The 23,178-nt window shown below is 41.3% G+C and overlaps 1 protein-coding gene across 24 annotated transcripts in view; it reads left to right on the top strand.

Moving 5' to 3' along the window:
• The window catches only part of mical3a (microtubule associated monooxygenase, calponin and LIM domain containing 3a), a 59,822-nt gene that overhangs the window by 18,613 nt on the left and 18,031 nt on the right, over positions 1 to 23,178 (top strand). For 12 of the 24 annotated variants that reach the window (XM_049724453.2, XM_049724467.2, XM_049724465.2 and 9 more), the window contains 34 exons: positions 59 to 214; positions 512 to 612; positions 2,072 to 2,329; positions 2,404 to 2,519; positions 2,853 to 2,979; positions 3,379 to 3,472; positions 3,589 to 3,618; positions 4,598 to 4,745; positions 5,982 to 6,178; positions 6,310 to 6,428; positions 6,509 to 6,571; positions 6,921 to 7,097; positions 7,712 to 7,807; positions 8,042 to 8,125; positions 9,302 to 9,412; positions 9,748 to 9,810; positions 9,952 to 10,065; positions 10,244 to 10,348; positions 10,522 to 10,635; positions 11,049 to 11,141; positions 12,588 to 12,695; positions 13,018 to 13,204; positions 13,641 to 13,741; positions 13,870 to 13,963; positions 15,942 to 16,137; positions 16,805 to 17,031; positions 17,259 to 17,348; positions 17,869 to 18,021; positions 18,453 to 18,515; positions 20,260 to 20,334; positions 20,427 to 20,540; positions 20,637 to 20,719; positions 20,813 to 22,817; positions 22,912 to 23,006. In XM_049724453.2, the coding sequence (XP_049580410.1) occupies positions 59 to 214; positions 512 to 612; positions 2,072 to 2,329; positions 2,404 to 2,519; positions 2,853 to 2,979; positions 3,379 to 3,472; positions 3,589 to 3,618; positions 4,598 to 4,745; positions 5,982 to 6,178; positions 6,310 to 6,428; positions 6,509 to 6,571; positions 6,921 to 7,097; positions 7,712 to 7,807; positions 8,042 to 8,125; positions 9,302 to 9,412; positions 9,748 to 9,810; positions 9,952 to 10,065; positions 10,244 to 10,348; positions 10,522 to 10,635; positions 11,049 to 11,141; positions 12,588 to 12,695; positions 13,018 to 13,204; positions 13,641 to 13,741; positions 13,870 to 13,963; positions 15,942 to 16,137; positions 16,805 to 17,031; positions 17,259 to 17,348; positions 17,869 to 18,021; positions 18,453 to 18,515; positions 20,260 to 20,334; positions 20,427 to 20,540; positions 20,637 to 20,719; positions 20,813 to 22,817; positions 22,912 to 23,006 (5,957 nt within the window). The remainder of the gene's footprint in view (positions 1 to 58; positions 215 to 511; positions 613 to 2,071; positions 2,330 to 2,403; positions 2,520 to 2,852; positions 2,980 to 3,378; positions 3,473 to 3,588; positions 3,619 to 4,597; positions 4,746 to 5,981; positions 6,179 to 6,309; positions 6,429 to 6,508; positions 6,572 to 6,920; positions 7,098 to 7,711; positions 7,808 to 8,041; positions 8,126 to 9,301; positions 9,413 to 9,747; positions 9,811 to 9,951; positions 10,066 to 10,243; positions 10,349 to 10,521; positions 10,636 to 11,048; positions 11,142 to 12,587; positions 12,696 to 13,017; positions 13,205 to 13,640; positions 13,742 to 13,869; positions 13,964 to 15,941; positions 16,138 to 16,804; positions 17,032 to 17,258; positions 17,349 to 17,868; positions 18,022 to 18,452; positions 18,516 to 20,259; positions 20,335 to 20,426; positions 20,541 to 20,636; positions 20,720 to 20,812; positions 22,818 to 22,911; positions 23,007 to 23,178) is intronic. The other 12 variants (XM_049724456.2, XM_049724460.2, XM_049724461.2 and 9 more) reach the window with 12 other exon arrangements.

Genomic DNA, 23,178 nt, shown 5'->3' with positions numbered 1-23,178 from the left:
AAATTATATAATAGAATGCTATTTCACCTCTAAGATTCTAATCTGCTTTGTCATCTAGGGTTTCGACGGAAGGAGTTCCGTGGCAAACTTGCAATCGCCATTACGGCAAATTTCATTAATAGGAACACGACAGCGGAGGCTAAGGTTGAAGAAATCAGCGGAGTGGCCTTCATCTTCAATCAGAAGTTTTTTCAAGACCTCAGAGAAGCGACAGGTGTGAACTGCAGAAAATTAGCAATTTTGCAGCGTAGAACACAATAACTTGATATTGATTGTCAGACCTTCAGCTCTCAGTCATCACCCTCCCTAATTTGTCAGTCCAATTATAAAGCTTTGATACCAGTTTTGTCTACATTTTTGCTGACATGGCGATGTTCCCGTAGCTCTGTTATGTGTTCTGTTTCGTATAATTGCCTTTATTGTCCTCCGCCGAAGGCATAGTAGTCTGCTGCTGCAATGGGGAAACACTTTGTGTTTGGTATCTAACACTCCTTTCAATTGGTTATTTTAGGTATTGATCTTGAAAACATTGTCTACTACAAGGATGACACGCACTACTTTGTGATGACTGCCAAAAAACAAAGCCTGCTGGAGAAAGGAGTCATTCTTCATGTGAGTGATCAAAAAGCTGTTTGCGTGTGTGTGCCTGTGTTTGTGTGTTTCTGATGGATAATTGCCGAATATCATTAATGGTCTAGTAGACATTAGCTTCACGCACGTCCAGGCTGACACCGATTTATTGTTTCAGTCCTCTCTGCTTTCCCTAATAGCCTAATGGTCTAAGCAAGCCAACGATGGCCAGGATTCAGACTTAGTCTTTGTTCCCCTTGTGATACAGATGTTTTCTTTCCTCTCCCTGAGTCACTTCCACAGGAAAGCACAAAAAGACTTCATCTGCCTTCCTATACAAACATTACTCAAGGTGTGTCACAGCTATGGTCTGGTGTTTTGGTCATAAACCACCTAAAAGGTGTGTTTGCCATTCTGCTTAAAATCTTTTTTGGGGTAAATACAAGCATGGCAGAGGTAACTGTAAAAATACACAACCACTTAAAAGCAGTGGAAGCATAACTCATTTTCTACAAAGTTAACTATCCTCTGCTTCACGGAAAGGAAGAAAAGGGAAGAGGGAAAATGTTGGCAGGAGAGAAGCGAGGCCACATAATTCCGTCAGACTATATCAACTGACAACCTCGGCTGCTCCCCCCTTCCATCAGTTCCAGCCTGGCATTCGACACCCTGAGAGCTCGAAGCCCAGAGAATGTACCCCTTACCGCCCGGAATGTGAACAGGTCACTCCCAAAGCATGCAGTGATTTGATGCTAGATGTTTGAGAGACTTGTGAAGAGCACTTCATCTAACACACAAACGCTCAAAATGCTGAGTTGCACAGTGATTTATGACAGCCACTGAATTTGTGTGTGTTTGAGAGGTGAGCTGTGATATTCAGGGGTCATTTCCAAATGCCCCATGCAATTTCTTACTCTTTTTCCCTTTTACCATGCAATGCACTTTCCACAATTTCCCCCCAATATTTTGTATGTCTGAATTCATGACCTTTGAAATTGTTCAGTCCACATTGAGATTGACACTCCCGGTAATCCTGACATAACTGGAACTGCAATGTTTTTGTGCAGTAAAGCATCTCAACATACTGATCATGTTACTACTTGCTGTGGTTTTCATTCCATGGTTGGCAGTAAAACCTGCAATATCCACAATATTATGTTGAATCATTGATAGAGACCATTGATACAGTTCAGTAACAACAATTGGTTACATTTTAATCGCTGGCATAGCTAAGTTACATTTGCCAGAACCTCAGCTGAATTCTTGTGTAAAGCATTGCATATCAAAGTATTACTCTGCAGATGATACAGTTTTACGAAATTGTATGTTATGGCATGTGGTAGCATGAGGCGGTATCTGCAGGCCATAGAAGGTGTACCACTAGGAAGTCCCATGTTGCTGTTTTTCAGTTTTTTTTTCTTATCACCCAGGAAGAAAATTCAGAGTTTCTGTTATTTTAAGAGTCATAATTGACTACTTCTTTTTTTCGTTACTCTCGTAGGACTATGCGGACACAGAGCTGCTGCTTTCCAGAGCAAATGTGGATCAGGTAGCCCTCTTGTCTTACGCCCGTGAGGCGGCCGATTTCTCAACCAACCACCAGCTTCCCACTCTGGATTTTGCCATCAACCACTACGGCCAACCCGATGTTGCCATGTTTGACTTTACCTGCATGTATGCATCGGAGAGTGCCGCCATGGTGCGCCAGCGCCATGGCCACAAACTACTGGTGGCGTTAGTAGGAGACAGCTTATTGGAGGTGAGTGCTCTTCACAATGTTGTATTTGCTGTTCTGTGGCCATATTTGGTAGCTAAATGCGCTGCTGTCTCCAGCCCTTTTGGCCAATGGGTACTGGCATTGCCCGAGGTTTCCTGGCAGCGATGGACTCTGGCTGGATGGTGAAGAGTTGGGCTCAGGGAAAACAGCCTTTAGAAGTGCTCTCTGAGAGGTGAGCGTGCAGCAACACCAAACTCAACTCACTCATGCTCTCACGTTCTCACATTCTTCTTTAAACACACCTCTTTAATCTTGAGTGGTTTAGTCCGACATGTGCCCATATGTGATTTGAACCCTCACTCACACCTTTCTTATTGATATTAGTATAAGTGGGTCTAAATGGAATGTGACTCTTCAGTAACTGTGCTGTGTGCGCGCTTATATAACAGGTTTATATGGAGTTAATATGGCCGCTTTTCAAAGTTAGGTCTTACTTGAAATGATCCATGTATTGGATTAGTAATCAAGTTGACCAGTTGTTTTGAAACGTCTGCTCTTTACTCAGGGAGAGTATTTATCGTCTACTGCCCCAGACCACGCCAGAAAATGTCAGCAAGAACTTCAGTCAATACAGCGTGGATCCCACTACACGTTACCCCAATATTAGCCTTAACTTCCTCAAACCTAGCCAGGTGAGTCTCTCAACAAACACATATCTTTACTTTATTGTTTACCAAAAAGACACTATCAACTTATAAAAACACAAGAGTCCACAAAATCTTACTTTACCACTTAGTTAAGACTCAAACTGAGATGTTTCGGATCACAATGTACAAGTCAAAATTTGTATTTTGTGCCTCAAACGAATTAAAACTGTGAATATGGCAAAATGCAGAGCTGCCAAATGTTACCCAAACCCCTAAAGGCTAACTTAGTATGCCCCTAACGCTTCATGATTGTTCTGAATATTATTATTATTTTTTTTTTTATCAAGTGTCGATAGTCAATTTGTTGTGCAATTCACCTTAGTTCTCACGGCTTCTCACTGACTTCCTAATCAATGCAACGTTTGTAAAATTATTCATTTGCAGGTAAGGCACCTCATAGACACAGGAGAGTCGGCAGAGATGCGCATAGAAAGAGAGAATGTGATCAACTCATCAACACCAAAGTTGGCCAGGAATGGTTTGTATTTTCTTCACCTTGTCTCTGCATACAAATACACAATTCAATTTCATAATTCATTAGTAAAGGATTCTTCTGCAAAGTAATTATGTAATGCTGGCCTATTTCCACTGTAGACAATTGTCTGCTTGACAAGCAGTTGCAAGGTAACACAAACCCAAATGCATGGTATTGCTTTTCGGGGATGAATAGTTTTAACAAATTTGTGGTTTTCTACTTTATGCTCAAAGACTAGCAATGTTGTAACTGCTGGAACATGAAAATACTTTTGCGCCATACTAACTAATCATTGACTCATTACAGTACATTCAACTTTCATTCATTCACACATTCAACAAGGATTTGAATTCTGCATCCTCTCCCAACCTTTTCATTTGCATCCCATGTCATCTCTATGGCTGTGAACATTTGACCCCTCACGGTTCATTACGTTTCCTGATGAACTGGTTTATACTGGTACTAACGTGGCTTATAAAGCTATGGATGATGAAGCCTTTACGAGTAATGAGTCTCTGCACAGCCTCAGCCTGACTGATAAGATTTTAGTCCAGCAGGAGATGCATTATATGGTCAAAATTATTTGGACACCTTGTGATGACACTATTGGCACTTTGAAAGAACATGCTGATAGTTTATACCACAAAAAGATGTATCATAGCTTCCACTTAGGGATGGCAGAAGAATGTATCACATTATAAGTATTTCATACCAGTCTATTTATAATTATTGATTTTAATCAAAATAAGACAAATACAGACTGGAAGAAAGCAATTATCCAGAGAAAATATGCCAATCAAAATATCATTTAAAAAAACTCATTTCAAGGAATGTACTATGTACACTGATGTTGTGTAATGTTGCGCAATGTTCACATTCATGCTCCCACAGCACTGCTGTAAATGATGATGTGAAGATGCTACCTGAATGCGTTAGTACAGTTACAAATGCACGTTATTTTTAAAAAAAAAAAGTGATGTAGGCCAAATCCTAATTGTTGTAGTACATGCATTAATCAAGAGGTGTGTCCAATTACATTTTCCATATAGTGTTTGTGCAGTGCTATGCAAAAATGGTTGTCATCCATGTCAAGGGATAATGCAATACTGTATTCGCCTGTCTTTTCAGAATCCATTGCTCGGTCCAGTAAACTTCTCAATTGGTGCCAGAGACAAACAGAAGGATACAAAAATGTTTGCGTCAAAGACCTCACCATGTCATGGAAGAGCGGCCTCGCCTTGTGTGCGCTCATCCACCGATACAGGCCAGATCTCATGTGAGTATCTGAATTGCGCAAATGCCCAAACCAAGTATAGCAACTTGGTACAGCGTGTTTTTTTACCACACTTCCAATTATGTATTCTGCCCAGTTTAGATTGGTTAAATCTTAGTTTTGTTTGGGGTGACCGGCCTGTTGTGTTTATTGCATAATTCTGTTTATTGTCTGGTTTGGACCTGGCCTTTTTTGTTATGCATCAGTAATGAGGTGACAGACACTACTCATAATGGACTTCTTGAGAGTGCATTCCTCCTTAATCGCATTCACACGCACATGCATGCATTTGCACATAGAGCTATGATGTTAGTTCAATGGTCTCTCGAGGCAGCATAGCAGTTAACAAAAGCTTTTAGTGTCGTCACAGCCGCTTTAGGGTTGGGAGTTTGAATGTTACATCTACACTGTGTAAAAGGATGTCAAATGAGGTTTGAGAGGCTGCATTCAGTGCTTGATTGAATGTACTCTTTCTAAATGGTAAAAAATGGAGAGAGCTGTGTGCCACGCAAAACATATGGATTGCATTATCCTCAGCAGAATCTGTATTTTGCATATTTTATTTACAAAAAGAGAGGCCAAGAACAGGAGAGCTTTGACTTGTACCCAAAATCCCAGTTCTGTTATTTTGGGTGCGTTTGGAAATATTCTCAGAATGCGCTGCTTCAGACTGACCTGCCAAGACTCAGCCTTGTTCAAATGTGCCATTTGGTTTTTCAGAAATCCCCAAACAAAGAAGTACCGGAACCCATTGCATTAGGCAGCTGGAAAGAGATCACAAATGAGTTGCTGATTGTTTTATAACATTAAACTGCATTCGTAAATTAATTGGAGGGGAGCACGCTCCTCCTCTCTGAAGACACACTCGCTCTCTGAGTGGTATAAGTGGGTGAGAGTGAATTTCCGAACGCTGCTGTCTTGTCTGCAGCAACTGATGACAAAGCCTCAGCTTCGAAATACTAGTATTTTTCTTTTTAGCTTAAAATTGTTTACCTTAACTAGAATCATACAATGCATTGTGGTCACGAATAGAATACAACTGTTTCGATAAGATTCATCATGTCTCCGTAAAGTCTATAAGGCAGTTCTTTTTGTTCAGGCAAGTAAAAAAATATTTGCTTGTACCTCAAATTATTGCTCACAAAAATTGCCCAAGCAGTGCCTAGTATCTTGACACTGTGTATTTCAGTCTTATCAACTTTGATCATTGTTGTTGTTTTCCCTTTTCACCACCCACAGTGACTTTGACACTCTGGATGAGCGAGACCAGGAAAAGAACAACCAGTTGGGTTTTGACGTGGCCGAGCGAGAGTTTGGCATCTCACCGTGCATGACTGGCAAGGAGATGTCGTCTGTGGTGGAGCCTGACAAACTTTCAATGGTCATGTACCTCAGTCAGTTCTATGAGATGTTTAAGGACACAGTGCCACCTGGAGGTGAGAATGAGATTGTACTAATATGTCAGCATTTAAAACGGAATCATCTATAATCCCACGTGTGTGTCTGTGTGTGTGTGTGTGTGTGTGCGCGCGTCTCAGCATTTTATCATCATTGTCTTATGTTTCAGATAAACAAAATCTGAGTCCAGAAGACAAGGCTGCTCTTATGGCAAGCACCAAATCGCCTATCTCCTTCTTTAGTAAACTTGGACAGAGCATAGCAATCTCAAGGAAACGTAACCCCAAGGTCAGAGTTGCAACCTAAGAATCTGAATATTAAATAGATGTTGTTGCAGCTGGAGTAATAGCATGATATTTCATCAACAGGACAAAAAGGAGAAGGAGGTTGACAGTTTGGGGAAGAGGAGAAAAACCAGCCAGTCTGAAGATGTGAGTTCTTATAAAGCATGTGGATGGATGGATGGATGGATGGATGGATGGATGGATGGATGGATGGATGGATGGATGGATGGATGGATGGATGGATGGAACATTAAAATTGCTCACACTCAATATTCATGCAAATCTTGTAAAAAGGGGAACGAGAAAATTTAAATGTGATATTTAATGGGCCTTGTGGTGAGTTTTTGGTTACTGTGAACTCCAGTGAATTTGGGATGAAAGGAAAATTCTGCAGATGCATGATTTTATTTTATTTTGGAGGGGTCTAAATAAAAAAGAATAACGATACTGTGTAGTTCATGGGAAAAACAAAACTAATGGTTAATTTATTTCCCAGGAGGAAGCATCTAAGGCTAGTCGGGCGGACAGACCGGCTGTTCCTGCACTCCTGTCAGAGAGGAAGACGGACTCTACTGCTGGAGGGAACAACAATAAAGTCAAGGTTATGGCTACCCAGCTGCTTGCCAAATTTGAGGAAAATGCTCCCCCGCAGGGTTTAGGACTGAAAAGACAGGTATGTACACTGCAGTTTGTATAGTTTTGGTTTTCATTCCCATGTCAAATATTTTGCTCAAACAGGGAGACTAGACGTTTGTCTCATGAGGAGGGTGTAGGCGCTTGCTTTAATGAGATGCGGTCCGGAACGGACATTGGTCAGGCAGACTATTGTTCCTGCTCCATGTAGGCGACCTCACCGTGCTGGACTCTTGCTTGAGCCTTGAGCTTTCGTGTGGACGAGTGTTATAGCTACACTGGGCAGCATTGTTGAAGCACAAAGAACGACTCTTAACCCTTCAGGCTCTTTTAGAATAATACATAATGTACAGTACGTCAGAAACTGCCTATTGTACAACATAGCTGCTGTCGCCAATGTCAGTTTATTGAAATTTTCCTTTAACTATTCCACTTGTCAATGTGTATAATGATGGTTATGGCTCTTTTAGCATGGTCCTGCCACAGCTGTTGTTTTCTTAGTTTTGAACACATAATGGATGTTCCATCCATCCATCACTTCTTTGTGTGTTTCTCTTCCCTGTTCACCTTCCATCATGATTTATTCCATGATGGCTTGCATGCCTTTTTACGCCATTGCCGACCACTATTCCTCATCTTTACACAACCACAAAGGGGGACTCTTTGCCCAATCTGGACTGTATCTTGCACCCATCACCACCAAAACCCCTCGAGCCACTCCGCCTAGCACCTGTACCAGCTTGGAGAAAGGTAAAAAAGTGACCTTCCCTTTCCCTGTAGAGATTCCCAGCGACTCATCAACTAACGATGTTCAGCATCATCAAATTAGATTTGAACTTGTGTGTGAGTCCCTAATTAACATTGCAAATCTCTGGTATTATTCACAGAACTACTAAACCAGGTGATATAGGATATTTGCCGTGTGGTGTTTAAAAAAAAATGTGTGAGCATTTTTCCCCCCTTGCTTCTCCTGTCCTGGTTCAGAGACGCACACAGCAGCAGGAGCAGCTGAGCATTCGCTACAAAGAAAAGATCAAGTGTCAGACGCTGCCCAACAGAGGGGAGCAGGTATGATTAGTGATGCTCCCCAAGTAGTACTCCATCATTCCAACCCTTTTTAAATCCCCAAAGGTCCAGTTTCACCATGTCCGAGATATGCTGGGGGGAGGGTATTAATATTTCATTTTTGCTCAAGATTATAAATGTGGTAAACTGATGTAATTTTCCCCTGTTTTCCACACAATAATCAAATGATATATTTTGGTTTAAACATTTTAATCATAACATATGCAACTAATGTACAGTACATGTTCAAATTATCTACCCATCCAATTAAAGTAAATCCAAATATTTTTTAGTGCAGTGAATGGATTTGCAAAACAAAGTAGGAATGTAGTTTGTATAGTTATGCACCGGGCAGTTTATATTTTGCAGCATCTTCCACAAACTAGACTACGGCAATGGAAAACTGATTATGCCATGCCGTTAAGAGCAACTATAAACGTTCCACCTAACTGCAGCACATTATTTATTGAATAAAATCACACTGGCGCCAAAATTCCATGCTGCCCTCGAAGCCCCATTTTCATTCCTTACTTCAAAAGATCCAATAACTAACATCTGTCAACATTTAATGCCAAGAATTTAGTTACCGTTAACGTAAAATGGCACAATAATGGAAAAGAGCAATATGTCTACAATATAGTATCCAGTGGAATCAAACTTTTTGGGGGGATTTTCATTTTTTCATATTGCTGCTGCTGTTAGTGTGTGTGCGTGTGCATGTTATGATTGTGCTGAAACTAATCAATAGCTTTGGTATCCAGCTCCCCACTGAAATAATTTGTTTGTGATGAGTTGTTAGGTGGTGTAATTCATTTTGAAATGGTATTGATGAGAAATAAGAATTTGATTTGGTCCACTAGACTAGTGATGCTCAATACCCCCTTTTTTTTCTCGGACCGATACTGTTTCAAGTATTCACTCTTGATTACTCAATACTGATGTTGAGTACTGATACCACTAGTACCTTACTCAATGTCAGACTGTATTATTTTTTAAAGTAAATTGTTGCTTTTGGTACTTGATTTAAGTGGCTGGTATCGGCATTCTTCATAAGTACCCGATACCTTGAAACAAAAACGCCTGTATCAGGCCTGTTAGCTAGCTGGTATCGGTATTCGCCCATCCCTAATCTAGACGTCATCACCTTGATGCTAAATCTGCTGTTCCTCGTCCCTCAAGGCCAGAAGTGTTGCTGACCAAGCAGCCAGCTCAGGCTCTCGGAGCTGCCCAAAGAAAACCATTCTCCTTTCTTCCTCCTACTCCACTTCTTCGCTCTCTCTCCACACCGAGGTGACACACATTCTGCTGCGTTTGTCCATTTGTACTTGCCTATCTCGGCCCATCTACTTTACCCTGACTCGCTTTCAACCTGTTGATGCCTGTTGTTAGTTTAAACATGACCTCTCTTCCTGTGTAATTCTAGAATAGTGCTCTCATACTTTCTTTCCCGTTATCATACATTATTTTTTTTATAACATTAGCGTTAATGTGTGGGGATTTGGCAGAACCATTCATAATCAAGCACAAGGGTGCCATACACCGAAATAACATGCACAGCTCTTTCTGTTAGACTATTTCTGCTTAATCCAAAATGTTCATCCAGCCAAATTATCTTTGCCTTCAAGCATTTGGGTGTCACTCCAGACGAAGAGGAGCTTGAATACTACGAGAGGCCCGTGAATTGCGGGGTAAAAGGACTGCTTGGATACTCACATTTTCATATTTTCTTTGAACTGTCATGGCACGAATATTATTTGCGTAGTATTGACTAAGCTACATGGCTACTTATATGCCATTGATGTCGAGTTTTAATGGCGTTTCCTGCATAGGAGTGGAAGCCTTTGCATCTAAATGATCCAGGACCTATCCATGTGCCTAGTATACAGGAGAGGGCTGACCGCCTTTTCTCCAAGTTTAAGGGAAAAAATGATAAGCCACCCAAGGTGAACACTTTGCATGGCTGTGCTGTGACTATCAAACGTGGTATTCAAATGTAGGATACCAATTATTCAAGTTGGGAATGCTCATAGATTGTGAAACATTTTTGATACTAATGTCTTACAGTCTAGTAGTTGCACATTCTAATCATCTCATTTCCCCTTTTGAACTTTATCTATGAAGCCCAAGAAAAAGCCGTCCCGTTTCTTTTTAGAGCAGTGGTACTTGACCCGAGGCATCACTGAGCACTCAAGCTCATCCCTCTCCTCTTCTGAAACTTGTAGAAAGGTTAGCTTTTTAGTGTAACCTCATTGAAACGAATATCAAACAATTATATGTATTCTAACACAATCAACATAGTTTTTGCTTTTGTCGCCATTTTCTATAATCACTCAAAATAATTTCAAATGTTCCTGATTTAAAACGTACATTTGGTTATTGGTTAATGTATTCTCCTGCAGAATCCAGCAAAGTCTTTGTGTTCAGCTGTCCCAATGCCCTTATATGTGCTTAGTATTCAGGAAAGGGCCGAGCAACTTGCTTCTCAGTTGGAGGGCAAGTCAACTGGACCCAAGGTGAAACGTCATTATTTACTACTTTGATAATTTTTTATTTTTCAGTTCTTGATGCGCATTGACACATTTTGTGGAATGGTTTCTGGGGGACAATTCCCGTCTTGCTCCTGACTAAATAGACATATCGTGTACCAGGAATGATCTCAAATTGGTTAGACGTGCATGTCATTATTGTTATTGTTGTCTTCTTCTTTTGAAATGTCAGTTTTTCTGTACTGCTGAGAACATAAATGCAGTCTCTTGGTGCTTAAATAATACTACATTATTGAGAAACAAATATTGTTCCAGTTGCAGAGCACGCTATACAAGCTAACAATCTGGGACCTAATCAGGTCCCAGATTAATCTTCACTACTAATTGACTACTTAAACAAAAATGTGTTCATTCTTCCCCCAATTGTCATGGAACCTAAGAAAAAACCCTCAGGTTTTTTCATGGAACAGTGGCACCTGGCCCGAACCCAAAGTGCCTCTGATTCTTCTCTTTCATCTGACACCTTGAGACAGGTAGCGTCTTTTTGGCTTTGAAAAATAAATGCAGTGTATTGACGCTAACACACACTATACCCCGTGTTCATCCAGGAAAGTCTCACTTCTTCAAGTGCTTGTGATATGTAATAACTAATTCATAACATTAGATTTTCACGTTTGCTTCGGTCTATAATTATCTAATATTGTGCAGTTCTGTTGCAGCCATTTTTGTATGCGAGTGTGCGTGTATGTGTGATTTTAACTGAAAAGGTAAAAATAATATTGCTTTAAACTCTGGAAAGTTTCATTTATCCCTTAAAAAATGCCTGGCAGCATCCCAACATGACAAGTGCCACAGACAAGAACATCCACACATTGTACTGATAACATCAATGGTTGAGAAGTGCCTTTTACTGCACGCAAGTCTTCGCCTGCATTTGGTGTGCATCTTCATCAGGGTTCAAAAGCCTCAGTATACTCGCTGTCCCTGGACTGAGATATCATCCCACGTGCAAAACTCTGGGATTTTCCTTCTGAAAGGAGGGGTTTTAGGAGCGAGCAGGTTCAGAGGGATTATTGATCATCCTCATCCTTAGCAGATAGAAAAAAGTTCACACACTATCATTCTCAAGAAGTTCTTCGGACAACTTTACTGAGTGAGCTGTCTCCCCTAGAGGGCTATAATGCCTTTCTTTAAGGACATGCTAACATTGATGAACTGGGAACCTCGTTCCTTTTGCTTGACTTCAAACTAGACCTGAACCTCGATTTTACACCCTTCGGTTTCATGCGACTTTCTGTCCGACCCAATTTTTTTCGTCGTTGCATTTCTTTCATAAAATGTGAACAGACTTTGATGTGTGTGAGAATTCACGGTGACAGACGGCAAAAGGACCCCTTGGGCTGCCTAACAACATTACCGATCTAAATTAATGTAGCAAACCCCTTCAGCTCCCTAAAAACATGCATTTCCAAAAAACAAGACTTTTTATTCAATGTGCTTTTGGGGTTAATGCATATTATTTTCTTACGATACTTAAAATGTTTTTTTCAGTTGAAGTCCTAGACCGAACCTTCTCTTCATCTTAATTTACTTTTTGATTGCTGGTAGTTTAGTCACTGTTAACTTGGGATGGATGATGGTGTCCGTTGGTGTCCGTTGGTGTCCGTTGGTGTCCGTTGGTTAAAGTCAAGTCTGAAACTAATTGTAACATAACTACAGATACCAGCCGTAAGTGGGATTCCACGTGAAAACATTTTGTGATTCATAATCTATTGCTCATCCCCATCCTTAGTGAATTTGTTTTAGTCCTAAATTGCAGCAGTGGCTTTACTTTGTTGGTGACATTTCCCCGAATTACACCATTGCTTGCATGTATCCATTTCTGTGTTCCTTCCTTCTCATCTGCATCCCCTTTTTATGTTGTCTTTTCATTTTCCTGCATCACTTTCTTCTGTTTCTCCCTGTAATACTTTTCATAGCACTATGTAAGGATGTACACAGGGGGAGTTAGCTCATTGGCTGAGCAGTTAGCCAATCAGCTTCAGTCGCAGGATGAGCCCAAACGATTACCTGAGAAAAGAGATTTGGTAAGCAATCAATGGCATGTGACCACATTGATCTGTCTAATGTGTAGTCGTGCTCAGTGGATTGATCTGTCTAATGTGTAGTCATGCTCGGGGGTTGCTGCAATAATAGGAGCGCATATTCAACAAGTATCAGCAGTTTGTGATAGTGCTGTGTTTGTAGCTCCTCTGGATAGTAATGCATAATGAGATTTCACTTTACGCTTTGTATCAGCACATTTCTGAAGCTGCTGCGTGTGTGAGTTTGGGCCTTGATGTTACATATGACCACCCGCTAGTGCTTTTACTTTGCCGGCTGCTGATGTGGTAAAATATCTTTCCACAGGGCTCCCTCAGAAAAGAATTCCCCGTCAATATCGGAGGCAGCGATGTTTGTTTTTTCTGCCGGAAACGAGTGTACGTGATGGAAAGGCTGAGCGCAGAAGGGAAATTCTTTCATCGCAGCTGCTTCAAGTGCGACTACTGTGGGACCACACTCCGACTGTCTTCCTATGCCTTCGATGTGGAGGACGGTAAGGCTAAAGCTATTCTCAATATGTTATTGAGCCCACCTGTGTGAGAAAGATTTTAGCCATGACCACTTGATGATATGAATAAAAAATGAAACATCAAGCGATAATTGCTTTCCACCCAAAGTATGATGCTTAAAGCAACCAGAGGAATACTTCCACTTGCCCTTCGCCATTTGCTCAAATTGTCTCAATCATGCCCATTTTGATAGACACGCTGATGGCTACAATCCTTAGAATGGAAATGAGGCATTTTCAAACGTCCCTCGGTACGAGGTGCAGAAATATAAACACATGGTGATTTGCTTTTTGTATCTGTCTTTTGTAAATATTAGCTCCTGAAGAAATGCAAAAAGCCTATCGGTTATGCTGTAGTATGCTGTAGTGTATGTTTTTATTTATTTATTTTTTAAATATTTCAGTTTATTTTTATCTACAGGTAAATTTTACTGCAAGCCACACTACTGTTATCGTCTGTCTGGCTCTGCTCAAAGAAAGAGACCTGCACCTTCTCCCACCCCAGCTCCAAGCACATCTAAGGTATATATGATTGATGGGAATTGTTGATAAAAAGTGAAGAAAAGTATAAATAGTCTCTTAAATAGTTGAATGGAAAGGTAAGGTCCATCAGCTTGGGGCTGCTACCAACCGTCTTTCAACCTTTGCAGGAGAACCAGGAGCCCACAACTCCTGCGACAATGGTAGATACCCCCGGAAGGGCGACGGCAGTGGCAGGACCCTCAGCCGATATCCGGCCCTCAGGTACCCGACTTTCCTGTATTGCTATGGCTGCTGTGCCGTGCCAAAAGGGCACGGCTGTGGGTTGCGGAGTCTCTCTGCGTTCCGTCTGCCGCGCGCTCTCTTCGACGTGCCACCAGGTGGCACACAACCCCCTTGACTCTCCCTTCCTGTGTAGCTACTGCATCTATCTCTTCTGCTGTTTCACCATCAATGCCCTGCTCAACATCCTTTAGCATGGCCCTCCCGCCCCTCTTTGATTTTTCTTCTCTCCTTGTTTATCTTCTCCTCCTCACTGACTTCTGTTGGACAATATAGTTTTACCTCTCGCACTTTCTCCTGTGATTGATTGTATTGACTCTCTATGCTTGCAGAGTGTTTGTGTAAATAGTGTAATTCATTGTCTCAGTGAATGATTTATTCCTTTAAGATGCATCATTTGTTATGTTAAAGCCTGTAGTCCTCTTTTAAATTTGCACTGGCAGCTGAAGCATCGCTAGCAGTGTTCTTTAAAAAGTGAATGATGCATCTTAAACTATGTAATTTTTCCCCTTGTCTTGGAAATTAAAGAGTTGAATAGAGTTTTCTTAAGTCAGCTTTTGAGGTAGAAATGTTAAATATATGTAAAAATAAATGAATTCACCTGCACCTTGGCAGTAAAGCTAACTCTTTTGGTATGCATGTTTCAGTGAAGAACCTCTTTCCAAATTTTGTTTTTGTGAATGTAACCACTAGTGGCCCGTGTCTGCTCACTTTGCCTCCTCCTCGTGTGCCGTGTTTCTTATAAAGCCTGCTTGTTGATGTTTCTCTGTGAAACAGTAACTCACTTTTGCTACAACCTACTAGACTAGTGGACTTACCACTCTGTGACCAAGTGTCTGCCTCTATCAGTGCTTTTGTGAGCTTTACCTTTACCCTTCCTTTCAGAGCATCTTAAAACTGCCAGCTGAGATTTACTTTATTTAGTGCCTGTGATTGGACCCTCTCTGCTGCCCACTTCTACTGTATCTCCAAGCTCTCTTTTTAAATATTACAGCAGTATTAGCATTGCAATAACGGTGCAAACATAGTTGTTTGATGTTCAATGCAGAATAGAGGCTTTAGACTCATCATAGGGACTTAAGTCGGGCCTGTAACAGTGCAAGTGTAGAGTTCAAGTTGACTGTAGGTTTAAATATGGTATATATATATAAATAAAATGAATATGCGTGGTGTCCCATTAACCAGGTAATATCTCATTCATGGTCACACAACAAACCTTCCATGGTTAGGGATATCTCTGACAACTTGGCATTAGCGGTTTCACTTTCAGCAGACAAATGTAAATAGTTCTGTGGAAATTTCTCGTGGTCTGTCAGGGATGGAGCTAGGAAGCAGTTTTAGGGTCTGGATTTGTTGCGGTGAAAAGATAAACTCAATTGAAGTTCACTAAGAAAATAAGAATGATGAACTACTTCCTTAACACAATCAGTATGACTCCCAAGTAAGAATAATAAAGTTTTAGTATTTGCTTCTCAGGTTGGGAAAAAGGCAAAGCACCTACCATGCACCATGATGTGCTATGCTGTATATGTTTGTTGATATTTGTTTTAAAAGTAAGAGCGAACTCAATAAATTCAGTGATAGATTTAAATATCGCTGTCTTCTTGTCACTTTGTCCTGTGTGCATATATATAAGTTTGTGGAGCAATGGTCGCAATGAATGTTAATAACTTTTCAGACAAACACGCACGCATGCTCACGCACACATGAGCACACACGCACTAAATTATTGAATTGTTCGGGTTAAAAAATATCTAAACACAAATTTCTGTTCTGTAAACCTCTTTGTTATGGTGACAGCTGTTTTAATAAGATGCAAATTTTCGCTTTTCACAAGCCGATCTGAGGGCTATCCTCTGCGTATAGGTGTGGTCAACTGTACTTAGTTGTCAGGCGTGCCCTTCTGAAACACTTATGTTTCACATGGGGTCTCTCTCCACATTCTTCTTCTCAAACTCAGTACCGGAAGCCAATGGCCTGCAGGAGCCAAGCCTCGCAAAGCGGCTTCGTGGAACACCCGAGCGAATTGAGCTGGAGAACTACCGACTGTCCTTGCAAAGGGAGGATGAGTTGGAGGAGGTGCCAGAGGAGACACTGGCAGAGCATAATCTCAGCAGTGTGCTGGATAAACCCACGGACATCGACCTGGGCTCCAGGTAACAGCTGGAATACAAATGTCCTTTTTTTCTTTTTTTTTTTTTTTTAAAGAAACATTCCGATATATGATGATGATAGCAATTATTTATTTATAGCATCTTTAAAAATACATGTGTACAAAGTTGCATGAAACAAAATGAGATTAAATTCCAAGTATATAAATATACAAACACAAACTCGCTGCCATGAGATCTATCAAACAAATGATTGAAGATCCTAGGTATGCAAAAAACAACAATTGGAAATCAGACCAAAAGGGTTGATGGAGGATGAAAAAAAAACTTAACATAATAATTCAAATATTAAATGGATAGTTAATAATTTTTACTTTTAGCACCACATATTTGAGATTGGCGCGACGCAGATGGGAGTTCTTGTTTTGGCAAGAAAACTAATGATATGTAATATAGAACTTGAAGACAAGTTGCAAGCGAATGGTTATGAGGTTTACACTAATTTGATGAATTTGATCTCAGTTACTTCAGCAAAATTGGATAAGCTATTGTTAAAAATAAATTGTGCCTTGATTAAGAGCATCCTTTCCCAAATGTCCTTACTACTTGCTGGATTGAAGGAAAGTGCTCACATAGACACATTTTCTTTATTAATCTGTGTTTGCAAGGAAACAACACTTGCCTGACTTTTGTTTCCTTTTTTTTTTTGCAGTAGCTCAGATTCAGACATGGATGATGATGATGAACAAGATGACCAGGAGGAGGAAGAGGTGGAAATTGAGTTGGTGGAGGAGCAGCAACTTCACAGCCCCTCAGACCTTGGAGGCGTCCCTTGGAAGGAGGCAGTACTGCTCCACGCCCAACTTAGAGGTGGTGATGTAGAGGATGAGGCTCTCGCTGAACAAGATGAGGAAGATGACGATGAAGAGTCAAGCGAAGGTATAGTTGTGACTGTGATTGTAATTTATTTTTCCCCATTGGTCTTTTAACATTTGTTTTGTCAAGTCCGGATCATGTTGAGCTGTACTTTTGTTTGAAGTCAGTTTCATGTGTAATGTCTCAACACCTCTTTTATCTGTCCTACTTTTTCCACCTTTTCCCTTCTGTTAAATTTTGTGTGAATTTTTTTGGGGTGGGCCTTTCCCATTGCCTCCGCCTGCTGGCAGAGGGGGATTACTGCCCCTGGGACAGGGAGCTCCAGTCAGGCCTTTGGCTGGAGTGCCTCACAGATGAAGATGATGTTTGTACTTTTAAAGGTAGCAGCAAAACTGCTTGTGGATTTATTTGCCGTTTCATATGAGTGTGCGAATGCCGGCTGGTTTGGTGTGCTTATTCAAGAATTGCGCCTCTTTGGTTTTTTTTTGGTTGCAATTTCACACATACACTGTAACTGTACAATTGCTATCTAATAAGTCATTCTCATTTGTGTGGCTTTTAAATACTAATCAAATAATGCCAGCCCCCTCCCCCCTTAATCGGCGCTGAAATTATAGGTTAACATTTTAACAGTTACAATTTCTTTTTAACCTTAATTTTTACTGTTTTGGCATTTTTGCCGTCTATTCTAGTGCATGCAGCTGTGCCTCCATTATTCTAGTTGTATCTTTATTCTAACTTCCTCTGTGCCTCTCTCTCTCTTCCTTGTCATTTTGTCCTGTCTTCCCATCCTCCCGTTCTCCCTTTTCTCTACCTTCCCCAACTCTATTGTTGTACTTGTTCTTCATTTGTCCGCCCCAAATTACATCCGTAAAACATACGCATGACACCCTCATTCAGCCAAGAACCTACAAATCCAACAAATCCTGCAGCCTTTGGATCCTCTTGCAATTCCGGATGTGGGGGGAACACACAAAGACTCTGAAACAGATGGAGGTGGCCAACTGGCCTCAGCCTCCCGGCCCGTTGAGCTCACACAGCGTTCCTTTCCAGGTAAAGCACCCAGAGGAGCCAAGTTTGGGGAAAGTTTTGCTGGGCCCACCCTAGACAAGTTGACCTCACTGGAATAAGGATTTAAGTATGTCTAATTATATCAGAGGAGGAGCCACCTTCCCCTGACTAACCTGATGCCATTTTTTCTTACATTTGTGTTACATTGCTTACATTGCTCCTGGAATGTCTAATCATGTGCTTTCTTTTAATTTTCCTTATACAGTCATTGTTGTTCGTCTGGGGTTAAAAAGTTCTTCAACCCCCATCCCAGTATACCACGTAACCCTCTAGTCAATGCTTTTGAATTTTTATTTTTGTAGTTCCACTTTGTCGTTTTATGTTCTGTTTTTTGTCCAATGTCTCCTGTTTCTTTACTGTTACTCCTTTGACACCCATCCCCTATTGAGCTGTATCTTCTGGTTTGAATGTAGCCCCTGCCCACACATCTGCCCGGCACGAAGCAGTGCGAGTCTGGTTGGATTCAATGTCTGGAGGTAGCACAGAATCACAAAGGATTATGACATCCTGTCTAAGACGCTGTCTATCTCTCGCTGTCTTTTGGCTGGCCTGTTGCAGCATGGACAAGCGACACACTCACAAGCATGTTGGAAGGCTGCCATTCTAAAGAGTTAATTTTCCTGTAGTCTCTATTCATGACTTGTGCTTTCGTCTTGTCTTCTCACCCTTTCAAACTCCTGAAATGTCTTTTTTCTCCACTTTTGTTGTCCTTTTAATTGAACACATTGCTGATACAGGTCGCTATCGATTCCTGCAAACTCTATTTCCTGCCCTAATGGGTGAATTATTTGGTTTTTCTTTTAGCTGTTTTGAACACTGCTTTAATTGGTCTATTTACAAAGTAGGCAGTGGTGTTAAACTAAGTGTAAGTTGCATACATTGACGGATACTTTTGGGTTCCAGTGTCCTTTACATGAAGAAGACTCACCTGCCATATAATACACCGCTGCTTATACTCTAACACAGGGATGGGCAACCTAAAAGATGGGGCGGGCTATTATTTTCCATCAGTACTTCTGAAGGTTCACACAGGGCCATGTGCTTCCTAGCCAGATATGACACAATTGCCATTTTAAATAAGGACAAAATGTGTGTGTATATACCATTTTTTTATGTACATAAGAGTAATTAAATAAATGCATTCATGTAAAAGATCCGCTTCTCAACTACAAAGATAAGCAAATGAATTGGAAAGAAAAATCCCTGCGCAATGGGCTCTCTTGTATTACAAATTCCTTTCAAAGATGGTACAAAACTGCTGAACAACAAACAAACTTAAAGTGCAGGAACGTATTCTGTACATTATATTACCATATGTTTTGCCTTCCTAAATTAATAGGCTGACTCACTCATCTGTCTAATAACAGTACAGTATAGGGCAGTAAAGTTCATCCCTTCTGCATTGCAAGTGTACTAACCATCCATCACAGCCTCTTGTCCAATTAAGCCACCATACATGTACCTAAATTTTGCGTGTAGCCATGCTTTTACAAGTCACAAATTTAGTACCTCATTGTGCTCTTCGAACAAACCATTATTGTGAGGAAAAGAACATTTGTAGTGGAAATCTTTCATGACTGATAGAGGCTCTAAGCAAACTAGGCAGATAGAGTTGCGTTTAATTTTGGTGACCATGTAAGCTATTTAATCTGAAAGACAGCATTTTCTTCTCTGATGCACAACCGTTTTTATGTTGGGGGCACTGGCGAGCAATGTCCGTTATTACTAATAGCTTTTAACTGCTTAGGTCTATAGTAAAGGCTAGCACCTTTTTTTATTTTCAAAAATTAATCGAGTGTGGTCCATGGGTCGCCAGTTGCTCATCCCTGCTCTAACTCATGCTATATTTTGGTTGCTTCTGTTTTATTATATATGGAAGATGCATGACTTTCTTTTAAGCTATGCTATAAGTCTGCTTTTTACTTTTTACTATCATTTAGTTTTATTTATTTTATATTGTATAATATATTTTCTTTTGAAACAAGTATTTCTTCTGGGCCATTTTATTATTACTTATTTTCAACAATATTCTTCATCTTGATTAAAGTTTTATCTTTTTTTATCCCCCTGGCTGGATCTTTTTCTAGTCAGCTGTGGTGTCTGACAAATTGAACAGCTTTAAAGATAGCAGATAGATAAAAGCAGTGTTTAATTTGTGTTGTCAAATATTCATGACTAAAACGTTTACGGGCTTATTCTGTATTATTTCTGCCACACCAGAACCTTGTGAGGATGACGATCTGGAAGCAGAAGCAGATAGCCCAGATATGGAACCTGGTACTGAAATAGACCAAGGTGAGTAGATGAACTCATCACCAAATTTCTATCAAAAGTTCTAAACCAGAAATAATTGAAGAACTACTTTATTAATGACATTTTAATTCTAGATGACATCCCCTCCGATGCTGAAGCTGAGGCACGTTTGCACCCGCCGTTGCACAGGGAAACTACTCCAGAGGAAGACAAAACATATGAAACTGTGGGATTGGCGGCAAATATTGGTACATGCCGTTCGTTAGTCATTCAATTAAGCTTATTACTTGGATGTATTTCTCATATGACAAACATACCAACATCTTTCCTATTAATATATTCAGGACAATCTAGCACTGAACCCATATTAAAGGGAGATGATGCCGTTCTATCACCAGTCTTACCTGCAATAGAGCCTGACAGACAGGTCAGACAATCCCAATCCACTTTTTTCAAAAGTGTGTAATATTTCTTGAACTATCTTTATTTATAGTTAATAGAAATATATTTTGACTCTCAGGTGCAGTCTCCAGACACCTGCTTTTTCCCAGAACAGCTACTTTTTGAGGAACCAAAAGTTGAAAAGATAACACCATCACCATCTTCCAGCAGCCCTTTGCCTGTTTTTAACCCTTCCCCCGTTGCCTCTCCAACTGGTGCCTCTGTGAAATCTCCCATCTCGCCTCTCACCAAGTTACCATCTAACTCCGGTGCCAGCTCTCCGGCTAATCCATCTGTGGCGCCTCTTGTCCAATCCCCCGTAAAGTCACGGGAAGCCTCTCCAATCCGTTCCCAGCCTGCTTCACTACCAGAAACATGCCCACCTAAGTCTCCGGTGTACCCTCACAGATCCATTTGCCCTCTCACCGGCAACCCACTCTCCCCAATATGTGCGCAACCTTTGCCCTGCCATGAACCTTCATCACCTCTGGCCTCTGAATCTCCAGTCAGAACACAGCCAATTTCAAACGTCACTTCAACACCATTGGCCAGAACTGACAGAGCCACACCAGATTCTGAGAATTCCTCAGCAGATGAATCTTTGTCTAAAAAGACTGATATTATTGAGGAATTTTGGTTAAAGAGTGCTGAGATCCGAAAAAGTCTTGGTCTTACTCCTTTAGACCGCAGTAGTAAAGTCTTGGAGAAGAGTGTTGTTTCGAGTCCAACACAAGACTCCACTCCTGCGGAGAAACAGGCTCTGGATGTGTTTGAGGACCAAAAGCCTGCGTTGCCTGGACGCACTGTAATTCGCAGACTCAACATCACTCTTGAAGGTCAAGTCATTACACCCATTGCCCCTGTGGAGGGTAAAAGTAATGTTACTGACACAAAAGAATTTAGCAGCAGCTCAGGTCTGGGCCTCAATGGTAGTTTGGCAACAAGCCAAACGGCAAACAGCGACGGCTATATTACCTCCGACTCTATCATGCTCACCCCGCCCTCCAGTCCACCCCCACCTGTGCCTATTAATCAATCCCCTGCGGTACTCAGGCAACAAAAACACCAAGTCCCTTGGAGAAACGGGACAGTAAAACCTCCATGCGAGCTTGCCAAAGAACCACCAGCCCTAAACACTCCTGTTCCTGCACAGAGGACCCAACTAAGTCCTGTATCTGCACCCAAACCTGCACCCAGGAAATTGGCCTCGCCATCAGTAGATCTTGCAGAAACATCCGCAGTTATCATGAGGGAGAAGAAGAAACCTCGGTCAGAGGAGCTGAGAAAGTCCTTTGTGGAGACGGTGGAAGAAATTCCGTTTGCTGACGATGTGGAGGAACATTTTGATGAGCGAACGCCTGAGACGAGCATGAATAAGTTTTATACTCCACCTACCAGCAAAGTCAAAGTAGACAGGCCTCCATTTCACCTGGCTCTTGCAATGGAAAATGGCAAACCCATTATTCCTGTCAGCCCGGTCTCTAAGACGCAGCGGTCCACTCAGTTCTCTCCAGAGGCCAAAGAAATAGCTGAGGAGAGGATAAGGGCAAGAGAAAAGTCCATTAAAAGTCAGGCTCTTAAAGAAGCAATGGCTAAGCAACTAAATAAAATGAAAGAGTCCAACATAGAAGAGGGGGCCTCCCCTAAAGTGGCCTGGAGTGTCACCCCGGAGCTGTCAGGGAAAAGTAACAAGTCTTCAGTATCTCCCACGACGTCCGCCGTAAAAGCTCTGGAATCGAAGAGAGTAGAGACTCTACCCGAGCGTCTCTTCAGCAGCAACAGGAGTCTGGACAGCTCCGTGGCATCCTCTGACAGCTCATCCACGAGTAAGAGCAAGAAACGAAGTTCTCTCTTCTCACCCCGCAAAAACAAAAAGGAGAAGAAGGCAAAGAATGACGCAAGCCGGCTTTCGGGCGCAGAAGAGACACCACCCAAACACAAGTCTTTGTGGAAGACTGTCTTCTCAGGGTACAAAAAGGACAAAAAGAAGAAAGATGACAAGTCGTGTCCCAGTACACCGTCGTCCGGCTCTACCAATCAGGATTCTGGGAAGAAGAGAGCATCCCCTGTTGTAAAGTCGGCAGGTAAAGATTGATGCGTTGAAGTTAAAAAAAAGAAAAAAAAAAGATTTGGGTGCCACTTGGTGCTTAACTCGCTTCTGCTTATTGTGCATGACAGATGGAAAGTCACGTAGAAACATGAGCTTTTCTGAGGATTCAGACCTGTCATGTGACGACGTTCTGGAGAGATCGTCCCAGAAGTCAAAGGCAGATGTGAGTCATTATGAATGTTGCATCTTTCACACCACTGTTCTGTAGTGGCAGAAATCAAATATTTACTGAAGTGATTTTTTTTTTTCATCAACACCTAAAATATTGAGATTGTGTGAATGCATCTGACTTTTATTACCTCATGAGAGTACTGAAGTACACAAAATAGCCTTAA

The sequence above is a fragment of the Syngnathus scovelli genome, chromosome 6 (genome assembly GCF_024217435.2).
Source record: "Syngnathus scovelli strain Florida chromosome 6, RoL_Ssco_1.2, whole genome shotgun sequence".
Taxonomy (NCBI): domain Eukaryota; kingdom Metazoa; phylum Chordata; class Actinopteri; order Syngnathiformes; family Syngnathidae; genus Syngnathus; species Syngnathus scovelli.
The sequence above is the reverse complement of the archived record's forward strand: the minus strand, read 5'-3'. Positions and strand labels throughout refer to the sequence as shown.